This window comes from Prionailurus viverrinus, chromosome D1, assembly GCF_022837055.1.
Source record: "Prionailurus viverrinus isolate Anna chromosome D1, UM_Priviv_1.0, whole genome shotgun sequence".
Lineage (NCBI taxonomy): Eukaryota > Metazoa > Chordata > Mammalia > Carnivora > Felidae > Prionailurus > Prionailurus viverrinus.
In genome coordinates this window covers 99,788,706-99,803,593 of record NC_062570.1, presented here as the reverse complement: position 1 = coordinate 99,803,593, position 14,888 = coordinate 99,788,706, and the positions used below count along the sequence as shown (strand labels likewise).

The 14,888-nt window shown below is 40.5% G+C and overlaps 1 protein-coding gene across 15 annotated transcripts in view; it reads left to right on the top strand.

The window, feature by feature from the left end:
• CELF1 (CUGBP Elav-like family member 1) overlaps positions 1-14,888 on the top strand; it is a 75,155-nt gene that overhangs the window by 35,046 nt on the left and 25,221 nt on the right. For 5 of the 15 annotated variants that reach the window (XM_047824135.1, XM_047824133.1, XM_047824134.1 and 2 more), the window contains exon 1: positions 8,414-8,565. The exons of 2 other annotated variants lie outside the window; for them this stretch is intronic. In XM_047824135.1, coding sequence (XP_047680091.1) covers positions 8,495-8,565 — 71 coding nt within the window. In that variant the 5' untranslated portion in view covers positions 8,414-8,494. Of the gene's footprint in view, positions 1-3,499; positions 3,635-7,041; positions 7,114-8,413; positions 8,566-14,888 lie in introns of those variants that run through there. 8 more of the 15 variants (XM_047824137.1, XM_047824138.1, XM_047824139.1 and 5 more) reach the window with 8 other exon arrangements.

Below are 14,888 nucleotides of genomic sequence, written 5' to 3'. Positions count from 1 at the left end.
TGGAAGCTCCTTGATTTCTGGTAATCTTTTAGATTCTAAAGCTAGAAAAATCTGTTCAAAAAACTATTCATCTCAAAACTGGATAATAAAATTGGTGAATTATCTATTATATTGAATTATCCAGGCCTTTTTTCATATTTTCCAGGAGATTTGGGGTTACCGTGAGGACAGGAAAGGCAAAAGGTGGGGCCTACCTTACCCACCTCTGTCTACAACCTGAATAGCTTCACTTTTATGTTTAGGGAAGAAACACTTACGCCTTTAAAAACATTTGGAAGTCTCTAATCTGAATAGTTGTTCAGTTCTTCATTAGTTCCCAGCCTTTTATGAAAAAAGTTTTCAAGGTATCAAGGGCATTTACTAACAATTGTTGAGTTGGTGAGTCATACTAATGAGGCCAAGGTCATGAGTTCAGTTCGTATGTAGGTCAATGAGCATTACTGTGCCTGCTGCCAGCCCCTGTATCTAGAGTTTGTTATTCTGTGCATACTAGTAAGAGTTGCTGATGGTGAGTGAGGCAGTGGCCATCCTTCTGGGAAGGACACTGTTTTGTCGCTTACTAAACATACAGGCTCTATAGGCCAACAGAAAATTCTGAGAAAGAAAGAGAAAAGGGTTCATGATCTTGCCTGTCCTAAGGAAGGCATGTAGGAGATCTGAGGGCTTTTATATCAGTCCAGAGAGGTAATGGTGTTCATTCATTCTTGGATCTTTTTATTTGCTTGCTTGCTTGTTTGTTTGTTTAATTAATCTCTACACCCAGCGTGGGGCTCAAACTCACAACCCCGAGATCAAGAGTCCCATGCTGTCCTGCCTGAGCCAGCTAGGTGCCCCAATGACTGCATCTTTAAAACATGGCAAGATCATATGAATTCCAAGATATATTCCAAAACCAAATATAATTGTATCCTTCCTTGGGGAAATTGTGCAGTAGGTAGTTTGCCTTTTAGAGTTCCCTGTACCACTGACTTGCTAAGTGCAGTTTTAAAATTTCATAGGAAGTCATGTTTTGAACAGGTTAACATGTCACAAGTAGGTGAATACTGCTTGTTTTCCTCAGAGCTAGCTTGCTCTTCATCCTTCTTTCCTCTGTTGCCTTGTGCACCACCACCCACCATCCTGCCATTGGTGTTCCTTTCCCCCCTTAACTCTTTTTCACCTCTCTTTGGAACTGCTTTATACCTCCCCTTATGGTGATTGAGAAAGGTGGAGATTATCTTAAAGACTTCTGTGGAGCTCCAAGGAGGTACAGGACAAATGCAGTCCAGGCTTCCTCACAGAGCTTAGGCATTTTGTTTGGTTCCCCACAGAAATGAAAGATATGGAAAACAAACCTAACGCTTTTAGGTTCCATTCAGCTTTCCTCTCTTCCCAAAGCATTTGTTTTCTGACAGACAAGGCAACAATATGTAGGAAAAGCAAAACTGGGAAGGCAAAGCTTTTAAAGAATATACCTTCTTGTGTATTAAGCTTCCCACCGTCTTTCTTCAAGTGACAAGGATCTGTGTGGAGGAAGAGAGTGCTGATCCTTTTTTGGGTGTTTGAGTTTTCCTTTATGAAGTCTTTGATGACTTAGGAGTAGGGCGATTAATATCTACTAATGTGTTTGTTTCTTTAAAGAATTTTTTTTTCTTTTTTCTTTTTTCTCTTGGCTAGGCAATTAGGGTGTTCCTTAACCCTTTTAGGGCTGCTTTGTTTTCTGGGACCTAGACGTGTGTCTCTCACTCTTTTATACATTGGCCCTTCGTAATGATCTCAGGCCTCTCTTTTGCTCTCTGCCTCTGGAGATTCCCCAGCTAGGATGCAGCCTGAGTCTGGTCTAACAGCTTCACACAACAGCAGTGTTTCTCAACTGTTCGTGCACGTTTCATATGACATTTTGGGAAACGTGACTCTCTGGTCTTTTCTTTGCCCTTTACCTCTTCTAGAATAAAATGAACAAGTAGGACTTCAGCCTGTTCTCTACCGTCCAAGGTAGTAACTGCTATTCCAGAGCCTTCTCAAGACACACTGTCCCAGTAAAAGTTTGTACCTCCTAGATACTGGTCACATTGGGGTTAGAATCCCTTGTGCAGATTATTTTAGCATCTAAATCCTTAGAGTAGTCCCCACCTTAAATGATGATAATGATACAGGATTAAGTGAGGTATTGTGAACTTAGTAAATGTAAGTTCCTTTCCTCTTAATAATTTTTGATGATGTAGGCAGGTCCAAGTAAAATGCTTTTAGAAGTTTTTTTGTTAATCTGGATTTTGCCTTAAAATGATTGGAGGCATCACTACTTCATTAGCATAATTGGAAACCAATTAGATCCATATGAAAAGTCAAATTAAGTACTTAAGCACCTATTTGGACCAGGAACCTCTTTGTCTTTAGGAAGGGTAGGTAGGGTGCAGTGTCTCATAGCTCTGGTTTTCACTTTGTCTTTCAGAATTCTTACTTTCCGAAGTAGACTTCATCCTTGATGACTTTTGGCAGTTCTCTGTCTTTACCCAGGGCCAGACAGAAGTATAGCCGGCAGGGGTGGACATGAAAGTTTGTAGGAATTTGGGCAGCTTTCTTTATAGAATCAATCTTTACTTGCAAGATTGTTCGATAATGTTTAAAAATAAATCAAATCGGTTTTGTGGTTCGTCTGTTTGCTTTTAGCTTCAATTAACTTCCCCGTCTTCTGATTTTTTTTGGTTTCAGTGGTTCACCACCGCCCTAGGGCCACTGAGATGCATTTATACAGACAGGAACTTAGTTGCCTTTGAAGAGTTTTATGCCTGGTACCTGCCTATTCAGGAAGGTTGCTTTGGGGAAATAGCGTGGTCTCTCCACATTAATAACATGACCCTTAATTGCTAAAAGAATTATATAGCCTTTAGCTCTCTCGTAGTTTCTCATCCAAAAGCAGATGCTAAAAATGAGATTTTTTGTGACCTAAATGTACTGAAATTCAGCCTCATAAGTTCTGGTCCTTGTTTTGCTATTTGTTGTGATATTTAGGGACAAACCTGTATTAAGTCTTTTAGTACTTTTACTTTCCCATCTTTTAAATTGATGGTGTTTTAAAATTAACTTTGAGATGTTAAATGCAATTTATATTTTAAGGTATTGTGTACTTTAACAATGGGAGAGGGAGAAGGAGTTCTTTTATCTTTTTTTTAATTTTTAAAATTATTTTTGAGAAAGAGAGAGAGAGAGAGAGAGAGACAGTATGTGAGCAGGGGAAAAGCAGAGAGAGAGGGAGACACAGAATCTGAAGCAGGCTCCGAGCCGTCAGCACAGAGACTGACACGGGGCTCGAACTCACGAATCGCGAGATCGTGACTTGAGCTGAAGTCGGATGCCCAACTGACTGAGCCACCCAGGTGCCCCCCCCCTTTTTTCTTTGTTTTTTTAAATCCTCAGCCATGGTGACAAAGGGGGGCATTTCTTTGGAAAGAAACTACATTTCTGGTATTATGAGAAGTGTAGGCATGGTCCACTTATTTTTCTTTCCTTGGTTTTTTAGAGTGAAGACATAGTCCAGAGAGGTGTAAAGCCACAGGTATGGGCTAACTGCTGGATGAGTGTGCTCTATGGTCATCTCTTTAACCTTCTTGCATGAGGCCTGTTGTGCAGATTTGAAAACGTTGCATTCAGAAAGGTGATGGCTTTTTTCCTATATTATGGGGTGTAATTTCCTATTCCTAGGAGGCTAGAAATATTTTCTTTCTCTTTCTCAACTTTCTCCTTAGCTATTTCCCAAAGCAGGCTTATCTCCCACTTGAACTAGCTGTTGCCTAGTCGCGCGTGCGTGCGTGCGTGTGTGTGTTTGTACACACAGCAGCTACCCGGCTAACTTTCTTTCCCCATTCCAGTTCAAACTGGAAGACCCTGAGTAAACCAGAATAAGGATGAGGACAGAACTTAGTGGATTCCACACAAATACTACCCACCTGGAATCAGAATTTGTTCAACATACTGATTTTTTAATCACCACTGGAGCTGAAATAAAGTTTAAAGTTATGTAGTATATTGTTACAAACTAAGAATTACACTAAATTCCAGAACCAATTTGGGATCTGAAAATACGACCTGATTTGAAGGGTGGTCACAATTTGACAGGACAGTTTTATTAGGTCAGGGTTAGTTTCAGAAACTCCAAGGGGAGGCTTTGAGTTTATACTTTTGCCAACAAAACTAAGCACAGAAGAGGATCTTCCTGCTAGTCATTATCTTTGACACTGATTGGGGGAGGAGGCAGTAGAGGAAATGGTAAAGTTTTTAGATTTCAAAAAAGGGGTTCGTTTTCCCCTGTTAGCCTTGTCGTATCCTCTCAGTATACCATAAATGATCATTTTAATATCAAACCAATTTGCATACAACAATGACTAAACTTGGTGCTTTTTGCCTTACAGTGATTATAGATTTGAAATAGAAAAAAATGTTTTACAACATTTAAACTCCCCCATCCCGAGGTCAGAAATTTTTTCATTGTCTAGACTTTTATTGGAAACTCAGAGGTTTTGGGCTTTTGTGCAAAAAGGTGATTTTATTAAAGCACAGGGACAGGACCCATGGGCATGAAGAGTTGCCTATCAAAAAACATTTTAAAAAATTAACTGCCACATTTTTACAGAAAGCTCCCACAAAGTGAGATGTCAAGTAGATGATTACATAAATTGGTCAGTATAATTTAAAAAAAAAATTTTTTTTTAATGTTTATCTGTTTTTGAGAGATAGAGAGCCAGAGCGAGAGCAGGGGAGGGGCAGAGAGAGAGGGAGACACAAAATCTGAAGCAGGCTCCAGGCTCTGAGCTGTCAGCACAGAGCTGGACAAGGGGCTCGAACCCATGAACTGTGAGATCATGACCTGAGCCAAAGTGAAGTCGGCCACTTAACTGACTGAGCCACCCAGGCTCCCCTTTTATGTTAATTTAAAAAAGTATTTTTAAATGTTTATTTTTGGGAGAGAGAGTGCACACAGGGGAGGGGCAGAGCAGTATATTTTTGCCTATGCAAAGTACTGGATTGGGAGCTCTGGGAGGCTCCCAATTGATCATATTAGAAGTACTCAATTTTTGAAGTGAAATTCAAGCCCATAAAGGTTTTAAGCTAAAAATTCTAAGTGTGGTTGGTTATTTTCAAGTGGTATCAGTTGCTTACTTCTTTTCTACAACCTTTCTATCCTCTAACTACCAGAAGCTTTGGGGGGAAATACCCAGTCCACTTAACTGTCTGAGGTTATGACTTTTTCGTAGATTATTACACTTTTCTCATATACACTGATGGTGATTTTTAATGACATAGGTTCTGTTTTATAATTTGGCAGTAAGCTCTAATTTCCTCTGTGCTCATATAACCAGACTTCACATTTTTGTCCTTCAAAACACATTTAGATTATTGAGCTAGAAGTATAAAATCCCTTCACTTGTCATTGAACTCCTCCCTGGTTATGTCAGTCAAGATAGACAGCCTGACGTTCGCATGTGCCACCTGGGCCTTTTTGCTCAACTATGCTTTTCTTTGCTCTTTCACTCTTTTGACGAAACGACTGCTGTGATTTCTGGCACTTCTAGTCCAGTTTTTAAACTGTTTATTCCACTCTGATGTTCTAAATGCAGGCTGTGCTGTTCTTTAAAGGGTTTCCCTTATCTACTGATCAGTTTTAATGATTTTGGTTCTTAATGTTATGGCAGGCTGATTGCCCCTACCCTAACATCATTGGGCTTTGAATTGTTGCCCTTAGAAAAGAAGTAGAGAATATTCAAAGCAAAGAAAACTAAGACCACAAGGGAAAGAAGAGGAAACCTTGAGTGTATAAACTCATAATGAGAGGACACACGGTAAAAAGGGACTGAGGGAAAGTTACCTCTTGTAGCAGACCATTGGTTATAACCGTTCCTGCCATCTCTTTATTTCTAATGCATCCTTTGTGGGAAAAGCTTGGAATGTGTTTCTGAATCAGAAATTTAAAAACAACTTACAGGCAGTTTTCTGTGAATAACTGCTAATTCTTTTTAATTTCCCCTTAACACCTGCATTTTTGTATTTGAATAATTGTTTTTATCATCATTTAACTTTGTAATCCTTTTCTAAAATTGTGACTTATGATTAATTTCTGTACTTTCTTTTCCCACAAGCATGTTGAATTTTATTATACTGAGATGACTCTTGTGACCTGCCTAAAGAGAAGTGCCCTCCTTCATGTAATAATATTTCCATCTTTTAAGTTCTTAAAGCAGTCTTGCCTTATACATCATAAAATGGATTTTAAAACGTTACTCTAAACCGGTGATTTTCAAGCTTTGGCTTGACAAAAATTACTTAAGGAGGGCACATCTTTACAGTATGCTGAGCAGTGCCTGGCTGCTCAGTAAACTCTTCCCCATTAAATGCTCTCTTGTTATGCATGTGATTCTGATTAAAATAGAAATTGAATTAGATAATATTTTTAGTGAATAATAAAAGCATAACAGTAACCAGTGAGATTATCTTAAAATTTGTTGATTTCCTTTTTAAAAGAATCCTTGAACTAAAAAGAACCCAATTTTGGTTGTTGACTGACCTCACAAAGTTACTTGTTGGTCCTGATAGCTTTCTGTAGGAAGAAGCATGTGATCAGCTCCAGTGTGCATAGGAGAAACTAGGACAAACCTAACCAGTAACTTAACCAGTCCCAGCTAGGGTTACTGTCTCCTGCCTGTCCGGCAGTCAGCGCCTGGCAACCCGTGTGCCATGTGCCAGTTGCAGTCTCCTCTCACTGCAGTCTGGGTTGGCTTCCTCCTTTAGCAGGATGGAAGACAGCTCCTGCCGCTTGTGTCTCTACAGGAGCCAGGGTCTCTGACAAAATACAAAAGCAGTTAGCTGCTATTCTAGTTCTAACTTTTGGATGGTTATGTTTGCATGTTCGAACAGAAGACACAGTTCCTTGGTTGGATGCAGATAGGGGTCAGGCACTGTTAGCCAGTCTAGAACATTTAGGCCCATACAGTGACATGTTGCCTTTCATGATTTTTGTTTTTAAGTAACGCTATACGTTTAGGAGTTCATTTGTTTACCTCTTTACAGGCTGAACATAACTTCCTTTTTTCAAAATTCCCTGTGTTGTGAACTGAGCTTGAGTGAAGTGAAATCTTTGAGGTAAGGCAATGCTAATGATAAAAATGGGAAAGAAGGCCTGTGCAGCTTGGGAGCCTTCAGAGACATAGTTTTAGAGTCACTGCCTAAATATTGAAATGCCACCACTTGTTGTCTGGAGGATGGGAAGCTAAATTGAGAACGGGAGCGCCACATCTGCCTCGACTGCTAAGTATATCCATTTCCACTGCTCACCCATAATAGAATTTTTATGTGTGCATTTATTAATCTTGGTTTTAACATCAGTTTAAAGGAGGACGGAGAATGAAGAGACTAAGATTGCATTCCTCCGTCCTTCCCTTACATTTGAGTGTGTGTTCCTGGTGGGTCCCTGTTCTTTTTCATCATCACTCTGATGGTTTTTGGTTTTTTGTTTCTCTGGAAAGGTCAAACAACAGAAAAGACATGATTTCCTAGTACTCTATCAGAAGGCAGAATATTACTATCCCATTTTCATTTTTACTTTTTAAATTTTCTGGCAAAATAAGATTCAGGGTAAAGAAATTTTCCCTGTGCCACCTAATGAGTATCACTGAAGCAGGAATTTTTAAAAAGTCCTTCATTCTGATGAGGAACCATTAGGTAACCACTCTGCTCTCCGCACCATTAAGAAATCAAGGTTGGTCCAGTGCAAGTGGTAGTATGTGAACAGTTTAAGTTTTTGGTGACCAGTTCTTTAGCCAGCTTGCCTCTGGCCTGCTTCCGATGGTCTGAACCACTACTTATGTGACTATTCTGAGGTTAGTGTGGACCCAGCACTGTGCTCATTGCTGCCTTTGGCACATGGAAAACTAAGTTTAAACCAAGGCCAACAGCCTAGTTTTTCCTTCCAAAAACATTTTCAGACCACATGAGGTGAGCTTTTTTTTCTTTCTTCCTTCCTTTCCTTTCTTTTCTTTTCTTTTCTTTTCTTTCTTTTCTTTTTTCTTTTTTCTTTTCTTTTTTTGCTTCAGGTAGTTTCAGGCCTTGGGGCCCCTCAAAACCTGATTTGCAGAAAGGAGTTTGAAGATGTGAAACAAGTTAGTGTTACTTCTGCTCTGTTAGCCACTGCTATCTTCATGGATCTGACACTCTATTTATCTGACAGTGCACTTAGTACTGCTTCGCCAGGGAAAATCACACAAACCCAGCCTGGCGCATCAGCACTTTCATTGTGTGCCGGGCTGAGCCTCCCTTCACATGCTCACATCCCCCTTTTAATCCAGTACTCCCTTTCCCCTCCCCAGTCCTGCCTGTTTCTGTGGCACTTATTGCTGGTTTCCCTGAGCTCCTGTTTCCACTTTGTGTTTTTTGTGGGGCCCAGGAAGCTAAAGCTGTGTGTATTTGTGGATCAGACAAGTGCAGCAAGTTAATATCATTGGCTTCTGAAGGGGAGAGTGAGGTGATGGCTGCGTTTAAGTTGGATTTCCTTCCAGAAATGATGGTGGATCATTGCTCTTTGAATTCCAGTCCTGTGTAAGTATTTTTGTTGTCTAATTTTTATCATAAGCAGAGGAACTGGGCTGTTTTCTTTGTTATTTGGTAAAACTGGTCCCTTTCCCTAAAAGAGGGAAGAAAAAAATTGGGTGAGGAAGCCAAAGTCCACAGTATTATTATTTTCTATTGTACTCTGATTCTGTCTCCTTACTACTGATTTCCTTGGGGCTGTAGCTAAGTTCTGTACAAAAGGGTACATTTGATATATGAGCAGCAACATCAACTCAAGTGTGCTGGCTCCAGTCCCTTCAAGCAAGCTGTAGTGTTTCCCCATGTGATAGATTCCAACGCATTTTTTTTTTTTAAACCTTAGTTTTACTGCTTTGTGTTGGGTATGCAATTTCAAACGATCTTTTGGGATTTATTTATTTACATCAAATTCTTAGACTCATGTCACAGTGGAGACAGGTTACTAGAGTGTATTTAGTAATGTATGCAGAATGCTGTATTGGCATCTAAACTGTATCCCTGGGCCCTGATTTTTTCCTAGTCAAACTGAAAATGCAGCACAACACATGATTTCAGGGATGTCAGATGTGTGCTCTTCCCCTCCCCTCCTCAGCAAAACTGTATCAATTTTGATTGGCAGTTTGCCCAAATTTTCAACATGGGAACAAGAAATCTAATCAGTTTAAAATACTGTTTAGTAAGTGACATTATCATTGTACACAGCTAAAATGCTAACCTGGTCCTGAGTTGTAGCTTCAGGGAACCTGAATTCTGAACTTCGTGAAGAACACATTTCTAACTCTTGTTTTCAGTTAATTAAACTAGGTTTCAAAGTATCTTGAAACCTCAAGCAGATGAGCCTTAGGTTATTCAAAGCCAAGAATATTAAATGGTAGAATATTCCCTAGATAACAGGCAGTAGTCTAAGTCCTTCAGTATAGCCCTCCGTTGGAAATCCATCTACCTTGGGATTATCTGTAACGGGTGTGGATGATAGCAGATTTTTGAACAGTTCTCTGTGGAATAGTTTGGGGGACCTCAAAGTTAGCTGGCTCACTCATTTGATACAGATGTTATGCCTTCTCTGTAGTGTCCAAAATAATGGTAATTTAGGTTTGTCTTTTTATGCAAGCTCTTTACTGCTAAAATTTTGTTATAGCTGTAGATAACAGGTGAAATCAATGCCATCATAAAGACTTAATATATATTATCAAAATACTCCCACATACCAGATATATGTCCCTAGAACTAGGACTTTGTGGCTCAAATTATCTTTCATTGTAACAGTTTCTCTCTGTTTTGCCACCGCCTTTGTTCAGTCCTTAGATACAGTATTTTTCCTCAGCCTGCTCTCTCATATTTCAAGAGGTTAAACTAATTCAGTATCCCATGAAGTCTGGATCACGGAACACTGCATGAAAGTCACCTGGAACGTGAAAATGCTGATTCCTGGACCCATGCCCAGATATTCTGATGTTAGAAAAAGGCCCCAGAATCTGTATTTTAGCAATGCCCCATGTGGTTTTCATGCACACTGAAGTTTGAGAGCTAATGGACTGAATACAGGTCATTCTGTCAGAGGTGATCAGGGAGCACGCGGTTGGAGCATGTTTTCCCAAGTATGTTTGCCTTTGTTTTAGTCTTCCATCTTCTCAAAAGCTTTGGGAGGTTAATTGGGCACAGGCTGTTGCCTCTGTTTACAGATGAGAAACAGTTGAGAGGCTGTAACTGACTTGCCTGAGGACAATTGGTGTAGGCTTTGGACCTCAAATCAAGTTTAATGATAATCTTTTTATTTTTGCCCCCTAGACCAGGCTGCCTCAGGTGTCATTGAGCAGGTACCCATCGCCTTCTTTCATTATTGCAAGTGTTTGGGCCCATTCTCATGGGCACCATATACCAAAACACAGATTTGGGAAGAAGAAAGTTCGTGAGAATGGTGTGTTTGCCACATTTTTGTTGGGTTCTCAGCCCTTCTTTTAATTCGTACTCTTTAGCAGGAGACTTGACATCAGTAGTTTTCTCTCTCAAGTGATTTTGCCCAGTAATGTGATCTAGCAATGTATCTATTTCAAAATTTCCTGCAAAAGAGAAGAATGGCTGGAGGAGCTGTGGAAGGGCTGGGGACCTGAACTGTAGTTCCTATTCTTACTTTTAACAGTGTCCTTGATTCTGCTGTGACTACTCTTCAGCTTCCCTGGTTTCTCTTACTTTGCTTGTACCCTAGGAAATGGGTGTTCTCTAGGAGTTGTAGCTCAGTCGCTTTTAGCTTTCCCTTGGCTTAAGGGGGTACCGATTGCTTTTCTGATTCTCACATCTCTGTATTTTTCCCCCAAATGTCCCCTGAACTTCCCCGTGCAAAAACACTTTCCCAAAATGACTGTACTAGAACCTAAGAGGGATCAGTAACTTCTTTTCCTCATCTTTTTCATTGGGTTATCTCCAATTTCTAGTGGGTTCTGCCCCCAAATTTTTCAGCATTGCCTGAGACTGGGCCCTAATCTTAGGAGCTAGTTTGTGCAAAAATCTCTTTATTTCCCCACTTTTATTTCATCCTCTGTATTGTCAGTTGTCTTTAAAAGACCAGTCTGATCACTTCCTTGTTTAAAAATCTTGTAATAGCGGGGCCTGGGTGGCTCAGTTCGTTAAGCATCCGACTTCAGCTCGGGTCATGATCTTAACAGTTTGTGAGTTCGGGCTCCATGTTGTGCTCCGTGCTGACAGCTCAGAGCCTGGAGCCTGCTTCAGATTCTGTGTCTCCCTCTCTCTCTGCCCCTCCCCTGCTCTCACTCTGTCTCTCTCCTTCAAAAATAAATAAACCTTAAAAAAAGAATCTTGGAATAAAGTCCAAGCCTGTTAGTATCACAAGAAAAGCTCTTCAGGGCATCTTTCCAATGTATCTGTTTATTCTCAGTGATTTTCTAATGTTTTCTCTCTTTTTTTCTAATCTTTTAAAATGTGTACTCTCCCCTAAGTTTCTCAAGTCCTTTTTTTACCTAATGTTATCTTACCTTCTTCTCTTTTTTCTGAGTTCTTACCATTTTCACATCACTCCATTCTATACAGCACTGTTTCCAGCCCCTTTGTCCATTCAGCTTAAGTCCCTGCCCTCCTCCTCCAAATACAATAAAACCATCATACCCATTTTTTCCCCCCACAGAACTTTTAAGCATCTGTGAAAATATTTGTAGGTCCTTATAGTTGTGTTCTTCCACTTGTTTGGTGCCATCACCTTCAGGACAGGTACTGCTCAGTCCCCTTCTATAGCCCCTCGAGTGTGTAGTATCTGGCACATAGTAGGAGGTTAGGAAATACAGTTGAATGAATGATAAGCCCTGTGAGGTTTGTTTGTTTTTAATAATTAAAGATAATTACTGAAATAAGGTCTCTAGGTGTTATCTCCATTTCTCAGGGAAGAAGGCTGAAAACCTTCACAGGCATTGTTAGCCTGTTTAGTTGTTGAAAGGTGACTTAACCTTTATTAAGAGCTTTTTCTAGTACCTAACATCCCAACTAACAGGAAGATCTCCCTTTATCCAAAAGGAAATTCCTTCCTTCCAGAATACGTACAATTTTGTCTCACTAGAGAACAGTTGGTAAGTAACTCAGGCCAGTGTTTCTGGGTCCTTTTTATTCTGATGTTCTTCTGTGCCAGTTTTCCACAGCACAGTATCTGAGCCAGAGGGACCTGGTAGGGGTGGGTGGTGGCTGAAGATTGGGAAGCAACAAATATTTATGGCTCTTGGGGATTGGTAAGTATCCAAAATTTTTCTGTTTGTATAATGAACAAATGGAGGTCAACAGGTAATGAGAAGGGTTGAGTGGAAAAAAATGAGTAATGAAAGGTTTTGGGAATTAATTTTTAAATTATTGAGGTATAGTTGACATACAGTATTATATTAGTTTCAGGTATGCAGCACAGTGATTTGACATTTGTGTACGTTGTGAAGTGGTCATGACAGTAAGTCTGTTGTCACCTGCAAAGTTAATAGTTTTATTTATTATATTCCCATGCTGTACATTACATCCCCATGACTTAATTAACTGGAGATTTGTATTTATTAATCTCCTTTACTCATTTTGTTCCCACCCAAGGAATTGATTTTTGAGCAGATGTAAAGGTAGTATTTGCCAGCCTGTTTGGCTGCAAAGAACAGATACCCACTGGAGCTAGCATATGTGAAAGGGTTTGTTTGTAAGGGCACACATGGGCTGGACTGTAATGTAATTAGGAACTTTCTGGAAGACTTAGAAAATCCTTTCTTTCTGACCCAGGACACACGTTCTCTTGTCCTCACTGCACGTGCTGCTGCTTGATTGCAGCATGGCTTTGCCTTGCCATTCTCCCTTCCATCCCGTTTTCTTGCTCCATCTCTCTTTGTCTCTCAGATTAAGATATAAGTCACATAACATAAAATTTATCCTTTTAAATGCATAATTCAGTGATTTTTACTGTGTCCACACAGTTGCACAACTGCCTCCGCTGTCTAATTCCAGAACACTTTGATCACCCCAAGAAGAAATCTGGTACCCATTAGCAGTCATCCTCCTGCACCCCCAGTTCCCATTCCTAGGCAACTGCTAACCTGCTTTCTATCTTTATAGATTGGTCTATCCTGGAAATTTCATATAAATGGAATCACACAATGTGTAGCTTTTTGTGATTGGCTTCTTTCACTTGGCATCATGTTTTCAGGCTTCATCGATGTTGATGTTGTAGCATGACCTCTCTTATCTCTTGCCACTGCCCTTTTACCTTGTCACCTTAGGCTGTCTCTGCTTGCAGCTTCCCGAATTCTGACTTCGTCACTGCCTGTTTCTGTTAACCAGTTCCAGGTTCTGTAGAGCAGTGTTCTGTGCCATAGAGCTTTCTGTGATGATAAAAATGTTCTCTGCCTCTCCTTATCCTATGCAGTAACCACATGTGGCCAGTGGCTATTGTCTTGCTCGGTAAAGCCAAGCCGTAAGGAGCTTGATTGGCCAGGCCTTTCTGTTTTAAGCATAGGTCTTAGATTTCTGGCTACCCGGTAGATCAGTTTGTTGGGTTAAGGTTCACCCCACTGGTATAGTTAGGTGGAGCCAGGGGGTGGGGAAAAAGTGGGACAAGACATTAACTCTGCCCCCCTGAGCTGGGCCTGGGGCCAGGAAGTTTTGAGAGGGAGATAAGAGAAAGAAGAGAGGGTTTAAGAATTCTGAACAAATGTGTGCTTTGAAAATGAAGCTCTTAGTTTTGTCTCTCCTGTTTCTCTTCCAAAATGGTTCTCTTTTTTACTTTCCTATAGCATGTTCCATCAAGAATCCAGGTAGACAAGGCAGCCTCTGGTCCTGATTTTTCACATTTTCTCATTTTTAATGATTTGCTAGTTGCTGCTAGAAGCAGAAATGTAAAACAAGGTGGTTGGTGCCATGCCTCTCCCCTAAAACACTTGCTGCCTCCTTATCTCTCTTCTTCCTTCCTTGCTTCCCTCATTCCCTGCTTTTCCTCTCTCCCACCCTGCTCCCAGGTCACTAATTTCACAGAGGATAAGAATATCCATAGACTTGCTTCTTAAGAATGACAGGGATAGTATAGGTACTTCTCCAGGGGGCTGCTGAATTCATTGGTTCTTGAGTAGGCATAATAAATATCAGTAATTCATGATCACTGACTCTGAGGAGCTCTCCATCAATGGGGAGGTAAGGCACACATTTGAGAGTGTTTTTAGTGATATGTAGAGTAAATGCCACACCTTGATGACGTGGGGTCCTTGGCATATCACACTGAGAGTCTTGTTCCCAGGTGACTTTTTTGTGCAGTGGTTACTTCTAAGGACAACATGCATGCTGGAGATACGTGAGGAAGTTGAGGATGGAAGAACATTGTTGTTCATTTCCTCTGACACAATAAAAGTTTATAATGATGTTTTCCTTATTCACCAATATATACCACATTTCACATAGTGTCTGGCCTGTATAACTGTATAAGTGCCCAGGATTTATTAGAGGAAAGAATAAGTCAGTGCAACATTCCGGTTACATGATGTCCACAGCATCTTCAACATGGCCTGGTAATTTGCTGTGCTCTAGAAGTGCTTCTCAGACTGGTGAAGAACCATGTCCTAAGCCTGTCACGACCTGACTTCTAAAATACAATAAAAACAGTCAAGTAGGAAGACAAGATAATAAAGTGTAAGCTTGCATTTTGTATCATAAAGTTACCTAGTTCAGCTTCTATAAAAGTTTCTAAAGGGTGGGGCACCTGGGTGGCTCAGTGGGTTAAGTGGCCGACTCTTGACTTCAGCTCAGGTCATGATCTCACAGTCCATGAGTTCGAGCCCTGCATCGGGCTCTGCACTGACAGTGAGGGACCTGCT